General features: G+C 32.4%; 1 protein-coding gene across 1 annotated transcript; it reads right to left on the reverse strand.

Annotated features, from left to right (window-relative positions):
• Window positions 1–2,614: 2,614 nt before the first annotated feature.
• LOC145332867 (uncharacterized) lies at window positions 2,615–13,606 on the reverse strand. Its single transcript, XM_080177956.1, has 14 exons — window positions 13,484–13,606; window positions 8,598–8,743; window positions 8,117–8,267; window positions 7,533–7,607; window positions 7,285–7,410; window positions 6,668–6,919; window positions 6,271–6,391; window positions 5,789–5,843; window positions 5,236–5,299; window positions 4,655–4,823; window positions 4,112–4,160; window positions 3,872–3,955; window positions 3,229–3,261; window positions 2,615–2,757 (listed from the first exon to the last, which is right to left on the reverse strand). Exons 1-14 carry the CDS (start codon window positions 13,497–13,499, stop codon window positions 2,656–2,658), a joined length of 1,443 nt encoding a protein of 480 aa, XP_080034082.1. The 5' UTR covers window positions 13,500–13,606; the 3' UTR covers window positions 2,615–2,655.
• Window positions 13,607–19,886: the final 6,280 nt, after the last annotated feature.

Here is a 19,886-nt window from a genome sequence, read left to right on the forward strand (position 1 = left end):
CAGAAATATTAACACAGCGAAGTCGGTACACAATAGCAGAAAGCAATTTTGTTAACAGACGAAAAAGGCCCCCATCATATGGGACAGGTCAGCTCATACCAATAACGAAATTAATTCGGAAGAAAATCACGAAACCTATACGTGTTTTTCAGCTGTCGTTGGGGGGCAACACATCGTAAAATTGACGACCTCTCCATTTGCCCCCCAAATATTATTTTAGATTTATTTTGCTTGTTGGTTATACCTTATTCCTGAGGACAGGTACTTATACGTAAACAATTATTACGGCAAGGTTCCTAAGCATTGAGAACCTAAAGGCTTTAGACTTCAGGTCTTTATGAGTGACATTTATAAAAAAAATATACTAACGTGCATATTGGAACAAATTGTTCAAATTACAATTTTTACAATTTTGAAAGAACATATTACACTTCCCTATATCTGAAGTCATATTTTTCCCTTTTTTTCCTCTCCACCCAAAAGATATATTCTATTATATTGTTGCCTAAAACTGTTTCCCTGAGTTTCTTTGCCTTTCTAAATATTTCTCCTTCCCTCTTATTTGAAGTTCAGCTACTCTATATGTTGCATATTTCATTTCATTTGATACTATTTGACTCTGTTTTCTTGTTAAAAATGTACATCACTCCCCAGACATTCCCATACATCTAGAGACTAGAACATAAATTCACACATAGTTCATTAACACAGAGATGCATAGGGTTACAATAGCAAATCTATTGCATTAACATTATCTAAATTATTCGTTTTAGTTACACCACTGTTTTAAAGTTAACTTTCTATGTCTAAGTCTTTAACAGCTGATTACAGACGGATATTCACGTCCTTGTTATGTAGAGAATAATAGAAAATATATGTATGTTAAATATATCTACCCCCCCCCCCCTTCCCTTTATTTGCACTCTCAAAATTATCTAAAATGACCGCTGAAAGTTGCGATTGACCCTGGCTTTGAGTTTCTTATCCCCTGCGTTTTTACCCATTTTCTTTAACTTATTAATACTTGAAAAATGTATATATATCATTATTTAATAAAGAGTTTATTACATCTTCTTTAAAAAAGACATTTATTTACATATCATAAATTTGGTATGATAACTTTATATTTTCAATCATGAAATATAAGTAGGTAATTAGTATGTAACTTATTTACATTTTTCAAATTTTTAGGTAAATTTTAGAAACATTGTTTTGTATTCGAATCACAATGTAAAATTATAATTTTATAAACCCATACATATTTTTTTTGTTTTAATATTCTTAATTTTGATTTATTTTTCAGGCTTCCAAAGCATTCTTAAAACTTTAATCTTGTATATTTGTTTTTAATAAAATTAAATGGAATATTTTAATGTATCTTTCCTTCAATGTCTTTTTTGTAACATTTATTCTTTGGTAGCAGGTAAATTTATTGTTTAAAACTTGTTTTATCCAGGGATCTAAAGGGATTAGACAATGGCTCACAAATTGATGTGAATCCCCAATAATGATACATTAAATTATTCCTTCTGTAGATTAATATTAGTTGTTGAAACATTTGGACAATCAACTTAATGAACCATCCAATCAAAACGACAATAAAAGTCCCTAAAAATGTTAATCCAACGAATAAGAAAACTTTGAAATAAAACTTTGGGCACCCATGGTATAAACAGCCCCTACCTATCCATTTTAACTTTAGCAAAGCCTGCGATTTTAAAATTTATTTTATTTTTAGTAGCGAAGCTACTCTATAATTCGAAATGTCCGTCCGTCTGTCCGTCTGTCCGTCCGTCTGAGACAAAGTGGGGGAAACGTGATTTTCTCGGCTCCTATAAAAGATAGACAGCTGAAATTTTTAGTGAAGATTCTTATAACATATGCCCATCTACTCTATACATTGTTTTGTCCAACCGTCTGTCATTTGGGGTGCTAGATCGATTCCTACATTTTCATGTTTTTCTGATTTTCTCAACTCCTTTTTAAGATAATGGGCTGAAATTTTCAGGGATTGTTTAAATTTACATTTTACATATTTTCCTTAAGTTTTGTTACGTTTTTTCTTTCATAGGGGTGCTAGATCGATTCCTAGATTTTTAGGTTTTCTATTGTTTTCTCAATTCCTATTCAAAATTTACGGCTGAAATTATCAGGGATTGAATATGCTAATAGTCTACATATTTCCATCAAGTTTCATTAAGATTTTTTTTTATATATTGTGGTGCTAGATCGATTCCTAGATTTTTAATTTTTCGTGATTTAAAGATTGCGTGATTTTGAAGTTTTCGTCATTTCCCTATTTCATCAAATATATAGGATGACACTGGTATATGGTAAATATATTCATAATATAATTCATAATTTCTGAGCTTCGCTACTTATGGATGCTGTCATCCTTGTTTAATATTACAAAAGACAAAAAAGTTTTAATTTAACATTTATTTGTAAATGGTTATATATAACACATAGAGAAAAATCACAGAATATCAGATTAAATAATTTTCCTTGAGAATCGATTTATTAATGTAAATAATATTTTTTTTCAAATTTATAAAAAATGAGAGTTTTGATTTATTTTTTCTTATATTTGATAGTTAAAGCAGTTATAATTATCTTTTTTATGAAAAACAAATTAATAAGGGTTTTAATTACACTTTATCTTCTTCCATATCCCTTTTTCTTCTGATTTTTCCTTGGAACGATGGCGGAGTTGTTATCATTGTCGTTGGAAGCGGCTCCTTGGAAATTGTTGTTGCCCTGAACAATAAATCATTATAATAATTGTGTAATTCTTTTGGGGATTACCCCCCCAAACGAATTTGGGGGTGCCCACAAAAAGTTTTTTATTTTAACCCCCCCATTTAAAATTTACCTCTATCTTGCCCAACCATTTGGGGAGGGGTAAATACCCTCCAAAAATAAATAATCCCTAAAAAATAAAATTAAGCGCACTTCGCGCGGATTTTTTACTAGTAGATATTTAATAGTATTCAAATTACCCCCCAAAAAAAAATTTACCCCGGGGGTAATTTTGGGAGGGGGGGAAAAATTACCCCTGCCAACAGATTTCAGGGGGGCTAATTACCTACCTCCCCCCCCCCCAAGCAAATTTTACCCCCGGGGTAAAAATTTTGGAGGGTATGAAAAAATTTTAATTCCCCAAAATAAAAAAAAAGCTTGGACGCCCCTGCACTTGGACGCTCCTGCAATAATTCATATTTTTTTTACCTGGAAGTTATTACCAGGATTCACATTGTTGCCCTAGAATAATAAAATAAAACATTTTGTATATTTCTATAAAATTTCTTAACCAAGTCAGTGACAGTGTTCCATATCAGCACAGATGGCATTTAAGCACTCTATGGCACTTTTCAAAAAATTTGTAGACCAAACAGATTAACAGCTTTTATTCGCGCAGATGAGCATCTTTATTGCTGAGCTAGGTCTGTCTGTCTGTATATCACTCCATTACAACGTAAAGTGCTAAAGAGGTTTCGTGATTTCTTTATTAGTTTTATTTTTCTTGTCCTTATTGAAATAACCAACCCAACATACTTGAATAGAATTTAGAATACTTGCGACTGAACCCCTAGAATCTAAGGAGAAATTTCAAAATAGTCTAAAGTCAACATAAGACATAAATCCTAAACTAAAACAGTCTAAAACCATCCCGACACATATGTGAAGCTATATATGAAGCTTTATGACCAGGTCCTCTGTATTCTAAATAAGAAAAATAGCTTGAAACAATCCTGTGACATATGCGAAGCTTCCCCTAATATGTAAACCTAACTCGGTTCAATATTTATCAAAATATTTCAGACAAAAAACCTTACTACTTTACATAATAGATATGCTAAACTTGTTTTACCTGAAAGTTATTTCCTTGATTGTTGCCATTATTGCCATTGCCATTTCCCTTACCCATACCTCCCTGCATGTTGGGCCAGGGATCCTAGACATAATCTAGCTTTAGTTTAGGTAGAGGGTGTAGAAGGGTGTCAATTCCCTTAATCCCTGCATATTCTTAATTGTAAATGGGGGTGTATTTCATTGAATAGTTTTATTGACTATTCTAATAATCAAAAGTTGTAAAAAATATAATTAAAACCTGGTAGTTTGGATCTCTACAACAGACATCAACTTGATTGTTTCTCTCTCTAGAAATAAAAATATGAATATATGTCGTCTTTGTTTGATTCAGTTCTGGAAGATTTTCTATTTTAATTTGAAAATAGCTAACAAAGATAACAATAAAAGTCAACAAATACTGCATCAACAATAATTTAACATTTTTGTATATAATGTAAAATATGAGTAAATCTGAATAACAATTTTAAAAAAAGTATCTTGCTGACTGATGCAATTTAAAAAAATTTATTTCATTATAATTAAGAGTCCAACTTAGAAAAAATAAATATTTCTTATGAGAAAGACTAAACTACATAACTTTTGTGTTTCTTTTGAAAAAAAGACGATTCCTATATGACGTCATATAAAGGGAAAAGAAAAAGGGAAGGGAGGAAGATCTTCAAAAGAGATGGGAGAAAAGGGAATCGTCTTCCTCAAAAGTTATGTAGTTTAATCTTTCTCAATTCTTATAAGCGTATCTGCTCTGAAACTAATAAACGTCCGTATGGCCTGTTTTCTGTACCTGTTAACACAAGGAATAAGTGGTACTCTTAGCATCTCCAGCTCTGGAGTAAGATTCAGGACATCGTTGGTCATGACGCCATTGAAGTCACAGTTGACCCTGGGGACACACTTCATGGCGCTGGGACAGCTCACGTAGGGTTTCAAAGATGCGTCTTGGTTGTTGTTGTTTCCTGATTTTTGTGTATTTTTGAAAGTTTATTGTGTTTATTGAGTCTTTTGGGAACTTTTTGAGTTGGGGGACATCCTATTTAAATTTTTGTTTCAATCAATACCGTAAAACTTTTGAGATTAATAAGATTAAATTTAATTTTCGATTTTTTTTGTAAAGCTTTGTATTGGCCCTCTAGTCGGGTTTAAGGAATCCTTCATAGAAATCAAATAATCTAAAGATTTAGATTGATTATTTTATATTGTTTTTAACATAACTTCATCTTAATATAAAACAAATGTATGGGTTTTATTAGAATTCTATAATCAAGTTAAAACTTAAAAAATCAAATTTAAAAGCTAAAAGTGTGCTCGACCAAATTTAGATTCCACTAATTAAAAAAATAATGGGGACAAATTTCTCTTAATACATTCCTTGTGTCTGTACAGGTCTGTTATTACTTCCAGATCCAGCAAACTGATTATTATTGCCAAACTATTTTAAGAAAGATTTCATTTATAACGAAACAATTCATGAAATGAATAAAAAAAAGTTTATATTTCAAAGATGAAAAAAGTCCCTAAAAAAATCAGCATGTTACGTCAAAAAAACGAGAGATTATTTATCAATTTTTTAGGGGTTTTCTTTCCCACTCCTCCTCTCCTAATCCCTCATTTTTATGACGTAATTGAGGGACTTTCTTCGTCTTCTTATATTTCTATTTAATTTTTATTACAATTTTTATACTGAAGAGGCTTTAATCCATGGAAAACTTTCATTATAGAAACAAATAAACAAATATGATGCTTTTTTGAATTAATCGCTGCGACTCTATCATATAGACAAAGATAAAGAAAAGGGCAGACAAAATTTGAAAAATAAATAGCATAAAACCATCCCAGGACCTAGGTTAACTTAAAACTTAAAAAATGTTTTTCTTTTCTGGATATAATGTCATGTTTCGCTTTAAAAATGTCTCCATCCCTGATTATTATTTCCATTGTTGAAGTTGTTGGCTGGACGAGGGGGTGGAGTGGGTCTAAAGGTAAAGTTAGCCTTAATAAATTTTTTCTCTACTGTTATATACAAACCTAATAACCATATGTAACTAATGAAATCTCAGCAGCCGTCAACCATGCAGCTTAAACAGCCTTATCATTCAGCTGTATTAAAATGAGCCTGAGCTTCACATACCAAATTTGAATTAATCCACCAGTCAGCTACGCAAATTATTAACTATCCAATAAGCCTTTCTTATTATAAAACGAGCGGCTTATAAGCCTCCCTCTGCGGCTTATTTGTATGTAATTGCAAGCAAAAGATTACTTTTCAACAAAATTCAGCTGGGAACATAATTTTTAGTTGAGAGCAGCCAAACCTAAGCCGCTCAACACAATTAGCTGCCAAATTAACTTGTGCAAAACTTTGAGTCTTTTTGCTGAAGTTTTTTTATTAAGGATAATTTCCTGGGAGCAGGTTGAGTGGGTGCTGGCCTGGGTGCAGCAGGTGCCGGTACCGGCCTGGGTGCAGGAGCCTGGACAGGTACTGCAGGCTGACCGGAAGCTGCTCCGAAGTTGTTATTGTTTCCTAAATTAAATTAGATTTAAATAATACAGTAGCTTAATGTTAATCTGTCAAATAAGACCTTGAAATTGAATTGAACAATTAAACCCCCCCCCCCCCCCCTCCCTCCCCGGTAAATGAATATTACCCAAAAATTTAAGTTGGAGGTGCAAAAAGACTCCCCATCCCCCACCCTAAAAAAATCTACCTTAGGCATTTTCCTAAGCCCCTCCTTGGCTTATTAAAAACAAAAGAAAAACTCCCCAAAAAGGAGTAAGTTTTCTTATAAAGTTATTGTACCTGTATTAGGATAAGAAGCTGGTTTATCAGTAGGATATACTATAGCTGTAGGAGAAGGTGTAGATATAGGAGTAGGATCAACGTTAGGAGTATTTACAGGATCAATATTAGGAGTAGCTACAGGAGTATTTACAGGATCAACAGGAGTATTTACAAGAATAGAGTTTTCATTAAGAGCAGCATCAAAAATGGGTGCTTCATTAGGATTAAAAGTAGGTGCAGGTTCTGGGATTGGTGCAGCTATATTGTTTCCTATTTCAAATTTATTGCAAGTGTTTAACAATTATTTTATATGCCATTCTGGTAAGCAATGTTAAGGGAATTTCAGGAAATCAAAATCTAAATTAATTAAGACTATAAGAATGGTCAAAGGCATTGGGTAATCTCTAAAGGTGACTTTTCTATCTAGTCTACTAGCAATCTGATTAACCTTAACTTGATATATCTGCCTGTTTATCTATCAATATTGAGTTAGCCTAACACTTGTAGAAGGTTGTGAAGGATGCTGGATAGTTCCAGCTACCTGGCAAACTATCTATCTGTACCTGGTGCTAGCCTAACATACACATACTCTTTGATAGGTCATGCTACCTGTCAAACTATCCATCTATCTATACCTGGAGCTGGCCTAACAGGTGTGGGAGGCTGTGCAGGCTGCTGGATAGGTCCAGCTCCCTGGCAAACATTAGCACAACCGTCAAAGCAGCACAGAGCATCGTTCAGACAATCTACATCAGGCTGTCCTACAAAAATAAAAATTATATCATCAAAGTTTTTTCTTTTGTTATATGACATTAAAAGGGAAAAGATAATGGCAATATCATATTTTAGATTTGGATTCAAATGAAATAGAAAAGTAGTTTACCTACACTCCAGCAGTTAGATACCCGTCCAGAACAAGCTTCAGCAGAAGGTAGTTGGTTTACCGCAGGACAGGAGCCCTGTTTATTGAAACAGTAATATCTTAATTGTTCAATTCTTGTGAACCTATGAACGTCTTTTACGTTTTAAAAGAGGTTAATTAAGGTAAATAAGGAAGGGTAGGTAGGGTAAGATCGGTTGAACCTACATTTAAAGTAATTTTTAGAGGGTTAATAACTTTCCAACCAATTTATCATTATAATAAAATTAGTATGAAAATAAAAAAGAGGGTGAAGCTTTTTATAGTACCTATAAAAAAATGACGTTATACTGTCCTGCTATTAGTAATTTAGTCTGCTCATTGGTCTATCATTGGCCATTGTATTGTATGACGTCATATTTTTTATAGGCACTATAAACTTTATAAGGGTATAAATTGACATATTTGTGAAATTTCAAAGATTTAATTTTGTTTTAAAAATTATAAAAAAAATCTATAAATGTAGCTAAAAAGTAAGTTTACAAGCTATTGTAAAAATTAAATTTCTAGTATGTATGTTTTTAATAATAAATTATTACTGTTTCTTTCCTGATTGGCATTAGCATTGCCACCAAGTCCTTGTGTGGCTGGCAGTACATTGTTGCCAGCAAATCCGTTGCCTGGTGCCTGGAAGTTGTTGCCTGCCCCCTGGAAATTGTTTCCATTGTTCACATTCTGGAAGCCCTGGTTGTTATTTCCCTAAATGATGATAGTTTCTAATTATAACAAAGACAATTATGTCCATTATATCTCAGCAATATAAAGCCTACAACATTTCTAATAAGAAAGAACAGAATAATCTTTTAAAGCCTACAATCTTAATAAATTTCTGGTTGTTTAATTTTCGACTGATAGTTTAATTAATAGGCGCACAACATAGAATTGTAAGATGACTATACCTTTTTAAAGCATTAGCTGCATTAGGGATAATACTTTTTCATAATTATCTCTTTTTTTCTTTTTAAAAAATACACTTCAACAAATGTACAACAAAAAATAAGCTCCAATATAACTAAAACTAAATCTCACCTGATGGTTATTTTGGTTATAGCCACCACCCCCATTATTTGCTCCAGTGGCTACTGAGTTCGATCCTCCACCGAAAGCTCCTTTGCCCATCCACCAGAATGGTTTGTCAGCTGTACAGCTGCTGGCTGCCAGGAGGATAACTAGACCTAGCCACAAATACATATATAATTTTGTCATCATTTGGTTTAATTAAAGAATGAATTGACTTCTTCCTAGTTTTGTTGCTAATGGCTGCAATCCTAGCCTAAAAGGATAATTTTAGGTACCAAACTATTATTTTTAAAGTATTAGATAAATCTTTCTTCTCTTTTAGGCGGGTTTCGTAGTCCCCCTTCCAAAAATAGAACCTGGACACATACTAAATTTTCTTGAAAACATTCATTCGAGAGATCATGAAGGGCATACAAAAACAGACTGAAATCTCACTTGTGTTTTACTTGAAAACTTGAAATACTACAGTGTGTTTTTTTTTATGAGAACTTTTTTGAAAGCAATTTTACCCCACTTATAGTTATCAGAATTTAATGATTAATGACTTATTTTCTTCGTTTTTTAAGGGAATTAATAGAACAACAACAAAAATATTTCAGTTTTTATTTAAAAAGTACAGTAAAACCTTTTGCAAGAATGGCTGCTAAACACTTCAAAGTTGAGATATAGAGCTAAAAATGTATACAGATACTATTAGGGACATGTACTAGAACATATCAAAGGTTGAAGGTCATATCTCAACCAGGGAGGGAGAACTGGCCCCCCAACGTCGACTACAGAAAATCCATTTTTTTAAGAAAAATGCGCTAAAACCATTTTTATATGTTGACACCTAAGTTTTGAAATTTAGATTTTACTGTACTTTTTAACTAAAAACTGAAATATTTTTTTGTTGTTCTATTAATTGCCTTAAAAAACAAAGAAAATAAGCCATTAATCATTAAATTCTGATAACTATAAGTGGGGTAAAATTGCTTTTAAAAAAGTTCTCATAAAAAAAAACACACTGTATAAGTAACAACATTTTGAAATATTGTTCAATGATTTAATCTTCCTCCAATTCTTATGTGTGAAATTCTGCCAATCAAAGGGGTAATTAAATGTTGCAAATTCTTAATTAAAAATGTTGCCGAAAAGAATCTTTGAAAAGGATAATTAACAACCATATCATTTTTGAAAGATGACTTGACAACATTTAGCAATAAAAAGTATGAAACCGGACGTAATCATTATAAGTTAAGGCGCGAGCTCGACAACCGCGCAGCCGCCCAAAAAGCCAATATTCCGTCGGCTAAATTATATTTTATCCAGGCTTCTGATTTTGTAAAATTTTGTACGAAATAGTTATTGAATTTAGATAAAAAGCCATGGTGATTCTAACTTTACTTTAACTCAAGCCGCTTTAAAAATGCGCGACTGCCGATTCCTATTTAAAAGTGCTACTTTTGGTATTAGATATTAGAAACATGATTTTCCTGCCATAAAAACAAATAAATAAACCACTCCTAAATTTGTACATTTTTCATTTTTAAAGCAATAACTCATTTTCAAAAAGTGTAGCATTTCCAAAATTAGTACATTTTAAAATCCAAATTAGGAAATATTTTTTTTTTAAATATGTCATTGTATATGTGAAACTTATTTTCTTTTTCTTTTTAAAGTCATTTAATACCCAATGATTCAAAATATTTGTCTGTCTGTTTGTACGAATATAACGTTCTGGGAAAAACGTGATTTTCTCCGGTCCTAATAAAGATAGACGGCTAAAATTTCAACAATCCCAATCTAAAAATTGAGCTGAAACTAACTACATTACCAAAAATATAATCATCCTTGTTTTTTTATTACAAGTTGACAAGATGACAAAATCCATAAACACGAACCTAGAAAACTACTAATGATTGACAACCTTTTTTCTAATGATAAGTAGTAGCAATCACAAGGTATAAATACTTTTTTCACCTTTGCCTACACCCATTTAAAGGAAAATTGTCAAAATCAAGAATATGAGTGGGCCCTGACCCAAAGGGGCTACCTAGTTACCAATATAAGCTTACCTAACCTCGCCTAGAGTCAAAAACAAACAAAGGAAAAACCTCACACCTCTCTTATTTTGATATATTTTGAAAAAAGTTACCATGCTCAACATGTCAATTTTAGGGCAAACGGCGAAAAATCAACGGATCCATTATATTATATAAAAGCTTCTCTGTAAGAAATATTGTTATGTCTAACCACAACTCACGCCTTGGTGATGCTTTCAAATTACGGTTCCTGTCAATTTAACAACAAACAAATTTACATCAAGATGAAAATGAACATCCAACATTTTTCCTATCTGCGAGCAACTGTCTATAATAATATACGATAAGTTTATATTATGATTCTTTTTTTCGAATTTCAAAATAAATGATTATTTAAAACTTACTCCTCTTTTTTAAATTTTGTATGAAATCTATTCTGCTGGGCTACCCTGTAACCAATATAACCTAACCTTACATAAGGTAAAAAAAATGCTCATTGAAAACCACCACAACCCAATTTACTTTAGAACAAATGAAAGTTATTTGCTTGACTAAGCATTTTGAGTTCCACTCTCGCCCCTAAAAAGCATCCAATTCTTTTCATAGGAATGATCAATTACAAATCTATACATTATTACTTTTAGTTGGTTGCTCTATACCCGTCACCCGGATGCGTTTTCTGCTTCTTTAGGAAATCCCCCAAAGCCAGAATAATTGTAAAAAAGTATGGAAATAATTCACTTTGCGCAATTTGAAAGTTAAGATGGTTTTTGTTGATGAATTCATAACTAGAACCAGTATTTTTATTTGTAGGATAAAATAAATGTATATGTATAAATGTGTAATCAAGACAACAACCTGGCCCAAGTGGTGGAGACCCTTTTTGTCTACTCTTTTACTTTAATAGTAGGGTAAAATGAGAAGAGAAAAAAGTTCTTTTATTGGATTTATAAGCTCAGCAAAGCTAATATTTTGCTTGGAATTGGAATGTAAAAGATATTCCTTTTAAAAAGTATTAACATCCAACAATATAACAATCTACATCAGTATCTTAAAAGATCATTTAATTATTGAGTTAAATATTTATTATAAATTCTTTGAAATCTTGACAACAAAAAAAGAAATTATTTTATGTGCGTTCAATTTCTACTTGAACGAACATATCAAATCACACATGTACAATTTTGCTTCACTTTATAAATTTTATGAAATTTTAAAGAATGATTATTTTTCATTATTATACTTAGACAGTATTGTACATTATAAAAGGCGCAGCTAAACCAAGGTAAAAAATACATAGACTGCAAAGAACTTGCTAATATAATTGATTTTAGCAAATGTGGTAATACTTTAAAAAAACTAAAAGTAAAATAAGAAAATTAAATAATCAAGATTTTTAAGAGAAATTTAGTTTAAAATTACAATATAATAGCCAATAAATTGATGTTCATGATGATACAAAAAAAATTACTTCTTCTGTGGATTACAAATTGTGGTTGAAATGTTCGGACACTCAACTTTATGAACCAACCTATCAAAATTCAGTTAAAGGTCCCAAATTTGATAATTTAACCAATAAGAAAGAAAACGTTTTTATAAACTTTGGGTTCTAGTGTAATAAACAGCCCAATCTCCCCTCCCTCCTTGATTAAAAGCAGTTTTAATAATAAATGTGACTTAAGTAGGCGTGCATTGGTCAGAAACCCTTTTAAATAAACATCAATCTTTATAGCAGAAGAGAATATTTAAATTGAAAACACCAGAGCTTTACCTCCAAATTAACGGACTAGGTGAATTTTAAAAGTGCTCATAGCAGAAAAGTTCAGCCATCTATATCAAATAATTGCCAAGAAAATCACGTTTCCCCTAAATTTGGCCGACGGATGGACAGAATTAAAGAAAAGTTTATGATAATCATATATTCTTTTCTTAGACGTTCAAGCTTTTTTTTTTTTGGGGGGGGGGTAATTAGCTTTTTGGGGGGGTAAAATGGCTCGCGAACCCAAAATTTTTACCCCGAGGGTATAATTTGCTTGGGGTGGGTAAAATGAAAAAAAATTTGGGGTGCCCACAAAATCGTTGGGGGGGGGGGGGGGGGTAATCGCCCCATTACCCCCCCCCCCCTTGGACGTCTATGATTTTTTTGTTATCTGAGGATTTGTTAAACAATATATAATGGGATTTCCTTAAAATATTGGCTCACTAATTAACAAATGTAATAATTAAGTCAGTTAAAAAATTACATCATTTTCCTTTTGAATCTTAAAAATGAAACATAATTTGGATTTTCCGTGACTAATTAAATGTAAAAACTAATAGCTGGATTTTCAACAAAGAGAACAATTTTAAAATTTTAAATGGAATGTCATTATTATAAATTTGTTTGCTGCGCTGCATATTGCGTCAATCAAAACTAACATCATTAAATCATACTTGCATTTAAAAAAGCCTATAAATGGACTTACAGACTTTTCAGTTACACAAAATTATTGAGTAGATTTTCTAAAGGATTTTGACAAATCGAACGATGAACAATAATACCAAGTTTTATGATAAACAGATAATTCATTTATAAGATCCTGTTGAAAAAATTTTAGTTTTAATATCACCATGTATTTGAAGCCATAATATTATTTGAGTTATGTTGGTATTATGGCAAGTTCAAATACTATCAAATCCATATGTTAGTAAAAGTTATGCTATTTTTGATAGATTATTGTTGCAATAAACCTATTCCCGACGTATAAACAAACAGAACCTTTTCATAGAAAAGTTTTTTTTTATAGATATCACAAATGACCAAGAACAAATCTTCCAAATTTCCTTTTTCACAAAATGATTTTTTGAACGATTTTAATATTATATATGTGCCTGAAAGATGTTTCATGTTTGAAGGTTTCCGGCCTACTGAGCCCTAAGTACACCAACGCTTAGATATATAGACACTTACATTTGGGTTCCAGGATTTTTCATTACATACCAATTTTGTGTTAGCTAAACTGATTTTATGCTGTTATTTTACTTTTACAGAATTGTTTTAGAAATTGCCTATGTAAAGATTTGAAATCTTTGCGCGTAGCCGGCTTAAGAACCAGAAATAAGGGATATGGCTTGAAAAAAATAAGCAAGCATTTAGATATCTATATGACGTAACGTAGGTTTAGAATAGAGTAATACCAGCATTTTTTAATACAGTTTCTTTATGTATTATACCTATTTTCTTTTTAATGAAAATATTTTAATTTTTTGTTCTTCTTGTTGCTACGCTACTTGTGGAGAAAGTCTATACCGCACAAGTTTGTATTAATTCTTTTCAAATATTATTTTATTATCAACAAATAAAAAAGGAATTTTCATTGGCAATATCCCTTAATTCATGATTTCTTACATAAAGAAAAGTAAAACCCACAAGGTATTCAACCTAAAAAAAACACACTGCTTCTTAGAAAAACAAGGATGACTCATAGATAAAAGCTCAGCCATCAATTTTAATTGTTATTTTTTCTCTGTCTCTTTGTTTCGTGGTCTATCTCTATCACATCTTAATACATCTATGTATATAAAAAAGAAATGGTCAAGGACCGGCAGCCGCAGCTGTAGAAGAGGCTGTAAATGTTAAATAATAAATTTTCCGCCTTATGACACAAAGTACAGAAAGAAGAATTTTTTTGTATTATTTTTGTCTGTTTGTTTGTAAAAGAGTTTTTACACCTCTCAAAATTTATCAAATTACGTTAGATTATTTCCCTTAAACCTTTGCAACCCCTCATTTTCCCAAACTTGAAATGAAAAGCTTGGGCGTCCCCTGAGGGGGTTGTTAATTCACAACTGGTTTCTTGTAAGCTATTACCATATTTTCGTTTCAGACCAAAATAATACAAAAAAAAAACTTTTTCTTTTAAGATTATATATTTGATGCAAAAACAGGAAATGATAACTTAAAAATATTTTATTTAAAATGCAATTTTGATGAAATTTTGTTTAGTCACTGTTGCCTCTCTGTTTAAAAAGTATAAAAAAGCAAGATGATTTATTTGGAGTGGGGACAAAACACCTAATTTAAAAATGTCTAACTAAAAATGCCTAACTAAAAACACCTAAGTTTAAAAATACCTAATGTTAAAAACACCTACGTTAAAAACACCTAATTTAAAAACACCTAATTTATAAATGCCTAATTTAAAAACGCCTAACTAAAAATGCCTTACTAAAAATAACTAATTTTAAAAATGTCTAATTTTAAAAATGCCTAATTTAAAAACACCTAATTTTAAACTATCTAAACGCCTAATTTAGAAATGCCTAATTCTAAAATATCAAATATTTTCACTAAAATATACCTAAAATTTTGATAACATTAATCCAATTGGCTGATTGTTATTGCTAAAGGATCTTGCTAGTCGATGAACCAATATGGTTCATTTTTACATAGACGTCCAAGGGTGGGGGGGTAAAGTGGGGATTACCCCCCCCCCCAAACGAATTTGGAGGTGTCGTAGGCACCCCCAAAATTTTTGTATTTTACTTCCCCCATTTAAGATTTACCCCAACCATTTAGGAGGGGGTATTTACCCCCAACAATCAATTTAAGGGGGTATATACTAGGGTTGGGCCGAATATCCGGTAAGGCCAGATACCGGATATTGAAACTATCCGGCCGGATATCCGGCGATATAATATTTTATATTTTACAACAAAAATTTCTGCTTTTTAAATTATAAATGGCTGTAATTTTCTCATTATTGAAGCTAGAAGAACAATTTTTTCTGAATATGTTTATCTTATCTTTTTTTATATTAGAAATCTCAAAACATAAATTTTGGCGGGGGCAGCAGTACTTGGCAGCTGCCAGCCGCAACTTGCGGTCGGCAGGTAAACAGCAACGGATTTTATGAAATTGTAATACGTCATGAAGACATATAAAAAGCCCAAGTTTAAAATTTGAAGTCGCCAAGTAAAAAATTGATGTCACATGAACCGTTTTAAGATTTCTAGAGACCTGGAGGTTTAGGACTTGCAGGACTATACCTGGAACCTGAAATCGACTTGAACACCTATATTTCAAATGAGGATGTACGACTATAGAATATTTAAGTATTTGATAACATGAAATGCTTTGTTTAAGTTTAAAAAAATGTTTTTACTTTTTACCTGAATGACCTTGCCAGGTTTGCTGGCATCCTGTGCCCGCCAGGAATGAGGTATTCAAAAAATCCAACTCTCAGCAATTTCAACAATGTGTCATATCCATTTTTCGAAAGTCACTTAATTATAGCTCTGGACCTTTTATACACAGAAAATGCACAGGGGGGGGCATGCGTACAATGCCACCTCCCCGCCAATCCTCCAACAGGATTGAGGGTAGGAATAGTTTATTAGATTAATTGCTTAGAAGAAAGATCATTTAATAGTTACATAATTTTTAAGTTTCAACCTGAATCCTTATAATAAAGTAACAGGATGTCTATCTGTTTGTCTGTACTGAAGGATCTCGCTAACCGCTAAACCGATTGGGTTCTCCTAAACAGGGTAGCTTCTCATAGTCCCTGTGAAGGTTTATAACTATTTTGGGGGAGGGTACCACCACTCTCCCAAGAGAAATCGCCTCTAGAAAAAAATACTCCCTCCAAAAAAATATTACTTTTCAACTAAACATAAAAATAAGGGGGCCTCAGCCCCCCCCCCCTAAAAAAAATTCCACCCCCCAATTTTTTTCTTTTTTTCTTAAATCTGAAATAAAAAAAATGGTTATCAAATTTAACTCCCCCCCCCTCAAGTGCCCCTAGAGGCCTCTAAGGGCGTAGCCGCCAGTTTTATATAATAAGACGCCAGTAATTTGGCCGGTTATCCGGATATCCGGCATTTGAAATCAGCCGGATATCCGGTATCCGGCCAAAAAACTATCTGGCCCAACCTTAGACTAAATATCCCCCCCCCAAAATAAAAAATCTCTAACAAAAAAAATGTATGTGCGCTTCGCGCGCATTTTTAATACTAAATATTTAATAAAATTTAATTTACCCTCCCCCCAGAAATTTTACCCAGATTTCAGGGGGGGTAATTACCCCCCCCCCCCCAAGCTAATTTTACCCCCTGGGTAAAAATTTTGGGGTGGGTAAAAAAAATTTGCGGCACGCTTCGCGCGCCATTTTACCCCCCAAAAAACGAATTACCCCCCCATTAAAAAATTTTACCCCCCCCAAAAAAAAAGCTTGGACGCCCCTGCATTTTTACAATGAAGCTTCCCGTATGTCATGGGATGGTTTATATAGGGTTGGGAAGGTTTTGGGGAGGTTACCAACACCTTCCAATGAGAAATCACCCTTTGAAAAAATCCCCCCCCCCCTCCGTTTTTTAATATTTCTTCAATCTTTCTTTATCAAACTAGAACAAAAATGGGGGATGGTTAGGAAAGAAACCAAAAGAAATTAAAATTCACTTGTTTCCTTGTCCTTCAACCTTTGAAATTCTGGAGGGGGGGGGGGGTCATGAACCCTCAATCCCCCCCCCCTCCCCCCAAAGACTTATTTGAATTTCCCTCTGCACTGCAATCGCCCCTAGAGGCCTCTAGGGGGCGTAGCCGGTTTAATATATTTAACAACAGTTTTAAGATATACTTAAAATTAGGTTTTTTTAGATTAGGTGTTTTGTCCCCACTCCATTTATTTAACTCTTTTATAATAGAAATTTTGTTTCATATTTTGTTGAAAATAAACGGAGCTTTTTATATATCCTATAAAAAATAATGATGGCATACTGGCCTACCATTGGTCAGGTAAATTTATACTGGCCTGGCATGGATAATTAAGTCTGTGTATTGACCTATCATTGGTCATTTTTATAAGCACTATAAAGAGCTTCGTTAAAGTTGCACTAATTATTTTAGAAAGAATATTGAAATACAAAATTTGTTTATAGATGTTTGTCTGTCATGCTCTAGATACCTCACTTGTAAAAAAAACTTGTTCTTGTTCCTGGATTTTTAGTTTAGAAATCCCAAATGTCAGATCAATGGCAAACATGAATCTATGTCTGACTTAAGATCAAACATTTTCCCGTTGTTGGTAATATGCACCAATATATTGCCTCTCAAAGAAATATTCATGTTCAGCATTCATCCATGCTAATTATATGATTGTTGGTTTCTTGCCATCGCCTCTTAAGTGGTATAGTTGTATTTTCACACTAGCTTTTGATAGGTTATTTTAGGATAGGTAAATGTAAATGATTACCCCGCAGTCAATAACCAAACTTTTTACTTTAACTTAACATAATGATAAATACTGAACTGATTATCTCTAGTTCTCCATTTTGGGAAGCTTACTATAGGACTATAATTAGGGATGGTTTTATGCATTTTTTCTGCACTTTCCTACTCCTACGAATATAATGCCCCTAGATGTTAGGGCGCAGCTTTATGTATTCCAGTTCGCTTCAAATGTTAGAATGCTAGAAACAACTCCACAAGATCTAGTTTATGGGATGTCGTGTTGGGAGGTTGAAGGTATTGTCATTTTTAATTGAATTGGATATTGAAGGTACATTTCACCATGGTATTAAATCTCTTGGCATACACTTTAGACACTTATAACAGATACTGTATACGAAGAAAGATAATACAAAATTGTTGGTAAAACTCTTGACGTTTTAAAGAACACTATTTTGAATTTTTTTATACATCAAGCAATTAAGATATTAAAATTATTTCTCGTATTCATTCGAATCCGGTGGATAGGAACCGGTTCTCATCCATACGAAAAAAACTATGTCTAGCATCGTATTATATCCAGTTTTCTACGAATATAAAAATGTACAATCATAAGATTTAAACCAGTTTTTTTAGCCGGTGCCTTCGGCACCACGGGGCTAAAAAATTAGTTTTAATCTTATAATTGTACATTCTATATCCGCGGAAAGCAGTTTATAATACGATACGAGAAATAACTATTCTACAACATATGCTGAATTGACCCAAATTCGACATTTTCCATTAGAAAGATTATTATTATTACATTGTGTCAAGTGAAACTTTATAAACAAAAAAATTAAATAAGTTAAAATTAATCAATTTGTTAATTATTTTAAAATCAAACGTCCCTATATAAAGCTTATTTTACAGAGTGTTTTTTATTGCTTATTAAAAATACCTTTCGGAATGTTAATTTAATACTTCAAAGAAGCTAAGTGTTGGTCCTGAATTCATTTTTTTGGTAATATTCAATAACAACAAAATAATATGCAAAAGTAAATACGAGTGTCCCTTTAAATACTTGTAAGGTTACTAAAACTTGACGTTGAACATGGTTCATGCATTTTTTTAGTGAGATGGATATATATTCTAATAATTAAATCTCAGGATCTCTGTTAGTCTGTCTGCACCGAAAGATCTCGCTAACCGCTGAATTGATATGGTTCTCCTTTGCAGTGTAGCTTCTTATATGTACGGGGTAGGGTTATAGCTATTTTAGGGGAAGGTAAAACCACCATCCCAAGAGAAATCACAAAAAGTCCCTTTAGGCGATTTTTCTTTTAAAGCTACAATTGAAAGTTGGGGGGGGGGGAGGGGGAGGTCGGCTTTTCATCAACACCTCAAGGCCCCCTAGAGGCCTCTAGGAGCGTATTCAAAAGTATATTCTACAGGAAAAACAAAACATTGTCATACACTTTACCTACATGGTTTCATTTTCAAAAAAATTTTGTTTTCGCAGCGCAGCTACTCTTTTACTTGGGTCTACCAGTCAGTAGTTAGCGCTACGTTTTGACATTATCATCCTTGGTGATTGCTTTCTAAGCTGCATAATAAATTTTCTATGAATGATTAAATGCTGTTTAATGCATCAAATGAGATTCAATTCTTAGGAGTGTAGCAACTCATTTATTTTCATACTTGCGACTCAATTGTCTAAAGACAATCCTTGATAAATCAATGTACATCCCCAATGTTGATAAACAAAGGTATCCTTTCTCTAGATTACAAATAGTGGATCAAACGTTTGAGCACTCAGCTTATTAAACCAACCAATCAAATTGAATAAAAGTCCTTAGTTGTCAAACAAATAAGATTTACAAACATATTAACACTTTCAAAAAAATTTCGGCGGATGCCTTAAAATAATAGTAATCTTCTATTAAATAATTTTGGCATATTTTTGAATTTATCTTTTTTACTAATTAAATATTATGAAATAAAAATACGAAATTATCTATCTCATTCTTGTTTCTAAAATATTCATCTTGCAGAAATGAAAATTAATTTCTATAACTTAAAACTCGC

Source organism: Acartia tonsa, chromosome 11 (assembly GCF_053477335.1).
Source record: "Acartia tonsa isolate MP-2025a chromosome 11, ASM5347733v1, whole genome shotgun sequence".
NCBI lineage: Eukaryota > Metazoa > Arthropoda > Copepoda > Calanoida > Acartiidae > Acartia > Acartia tonsa.

Bases quoted from the DNA above. Each gene is read 5' to 3' on its own strand.
- LOC145332867 (XM_080177956.1), bottom strand. The intron at 7,608-8,116 runs AAAGAAACAGTA...TCAATAAACAGG, and splicing joins CAATGCTAATGCCAATCAGG to GCTCCTGTCCTGCGGTAAAC. The intron at 5,300-5,788 runs GGATGGAGACAT...TTCTTAAAATAG, and splicing joins ACAATGGAAATAATAATCAG to TTTGGCAATAATAATCAGTT.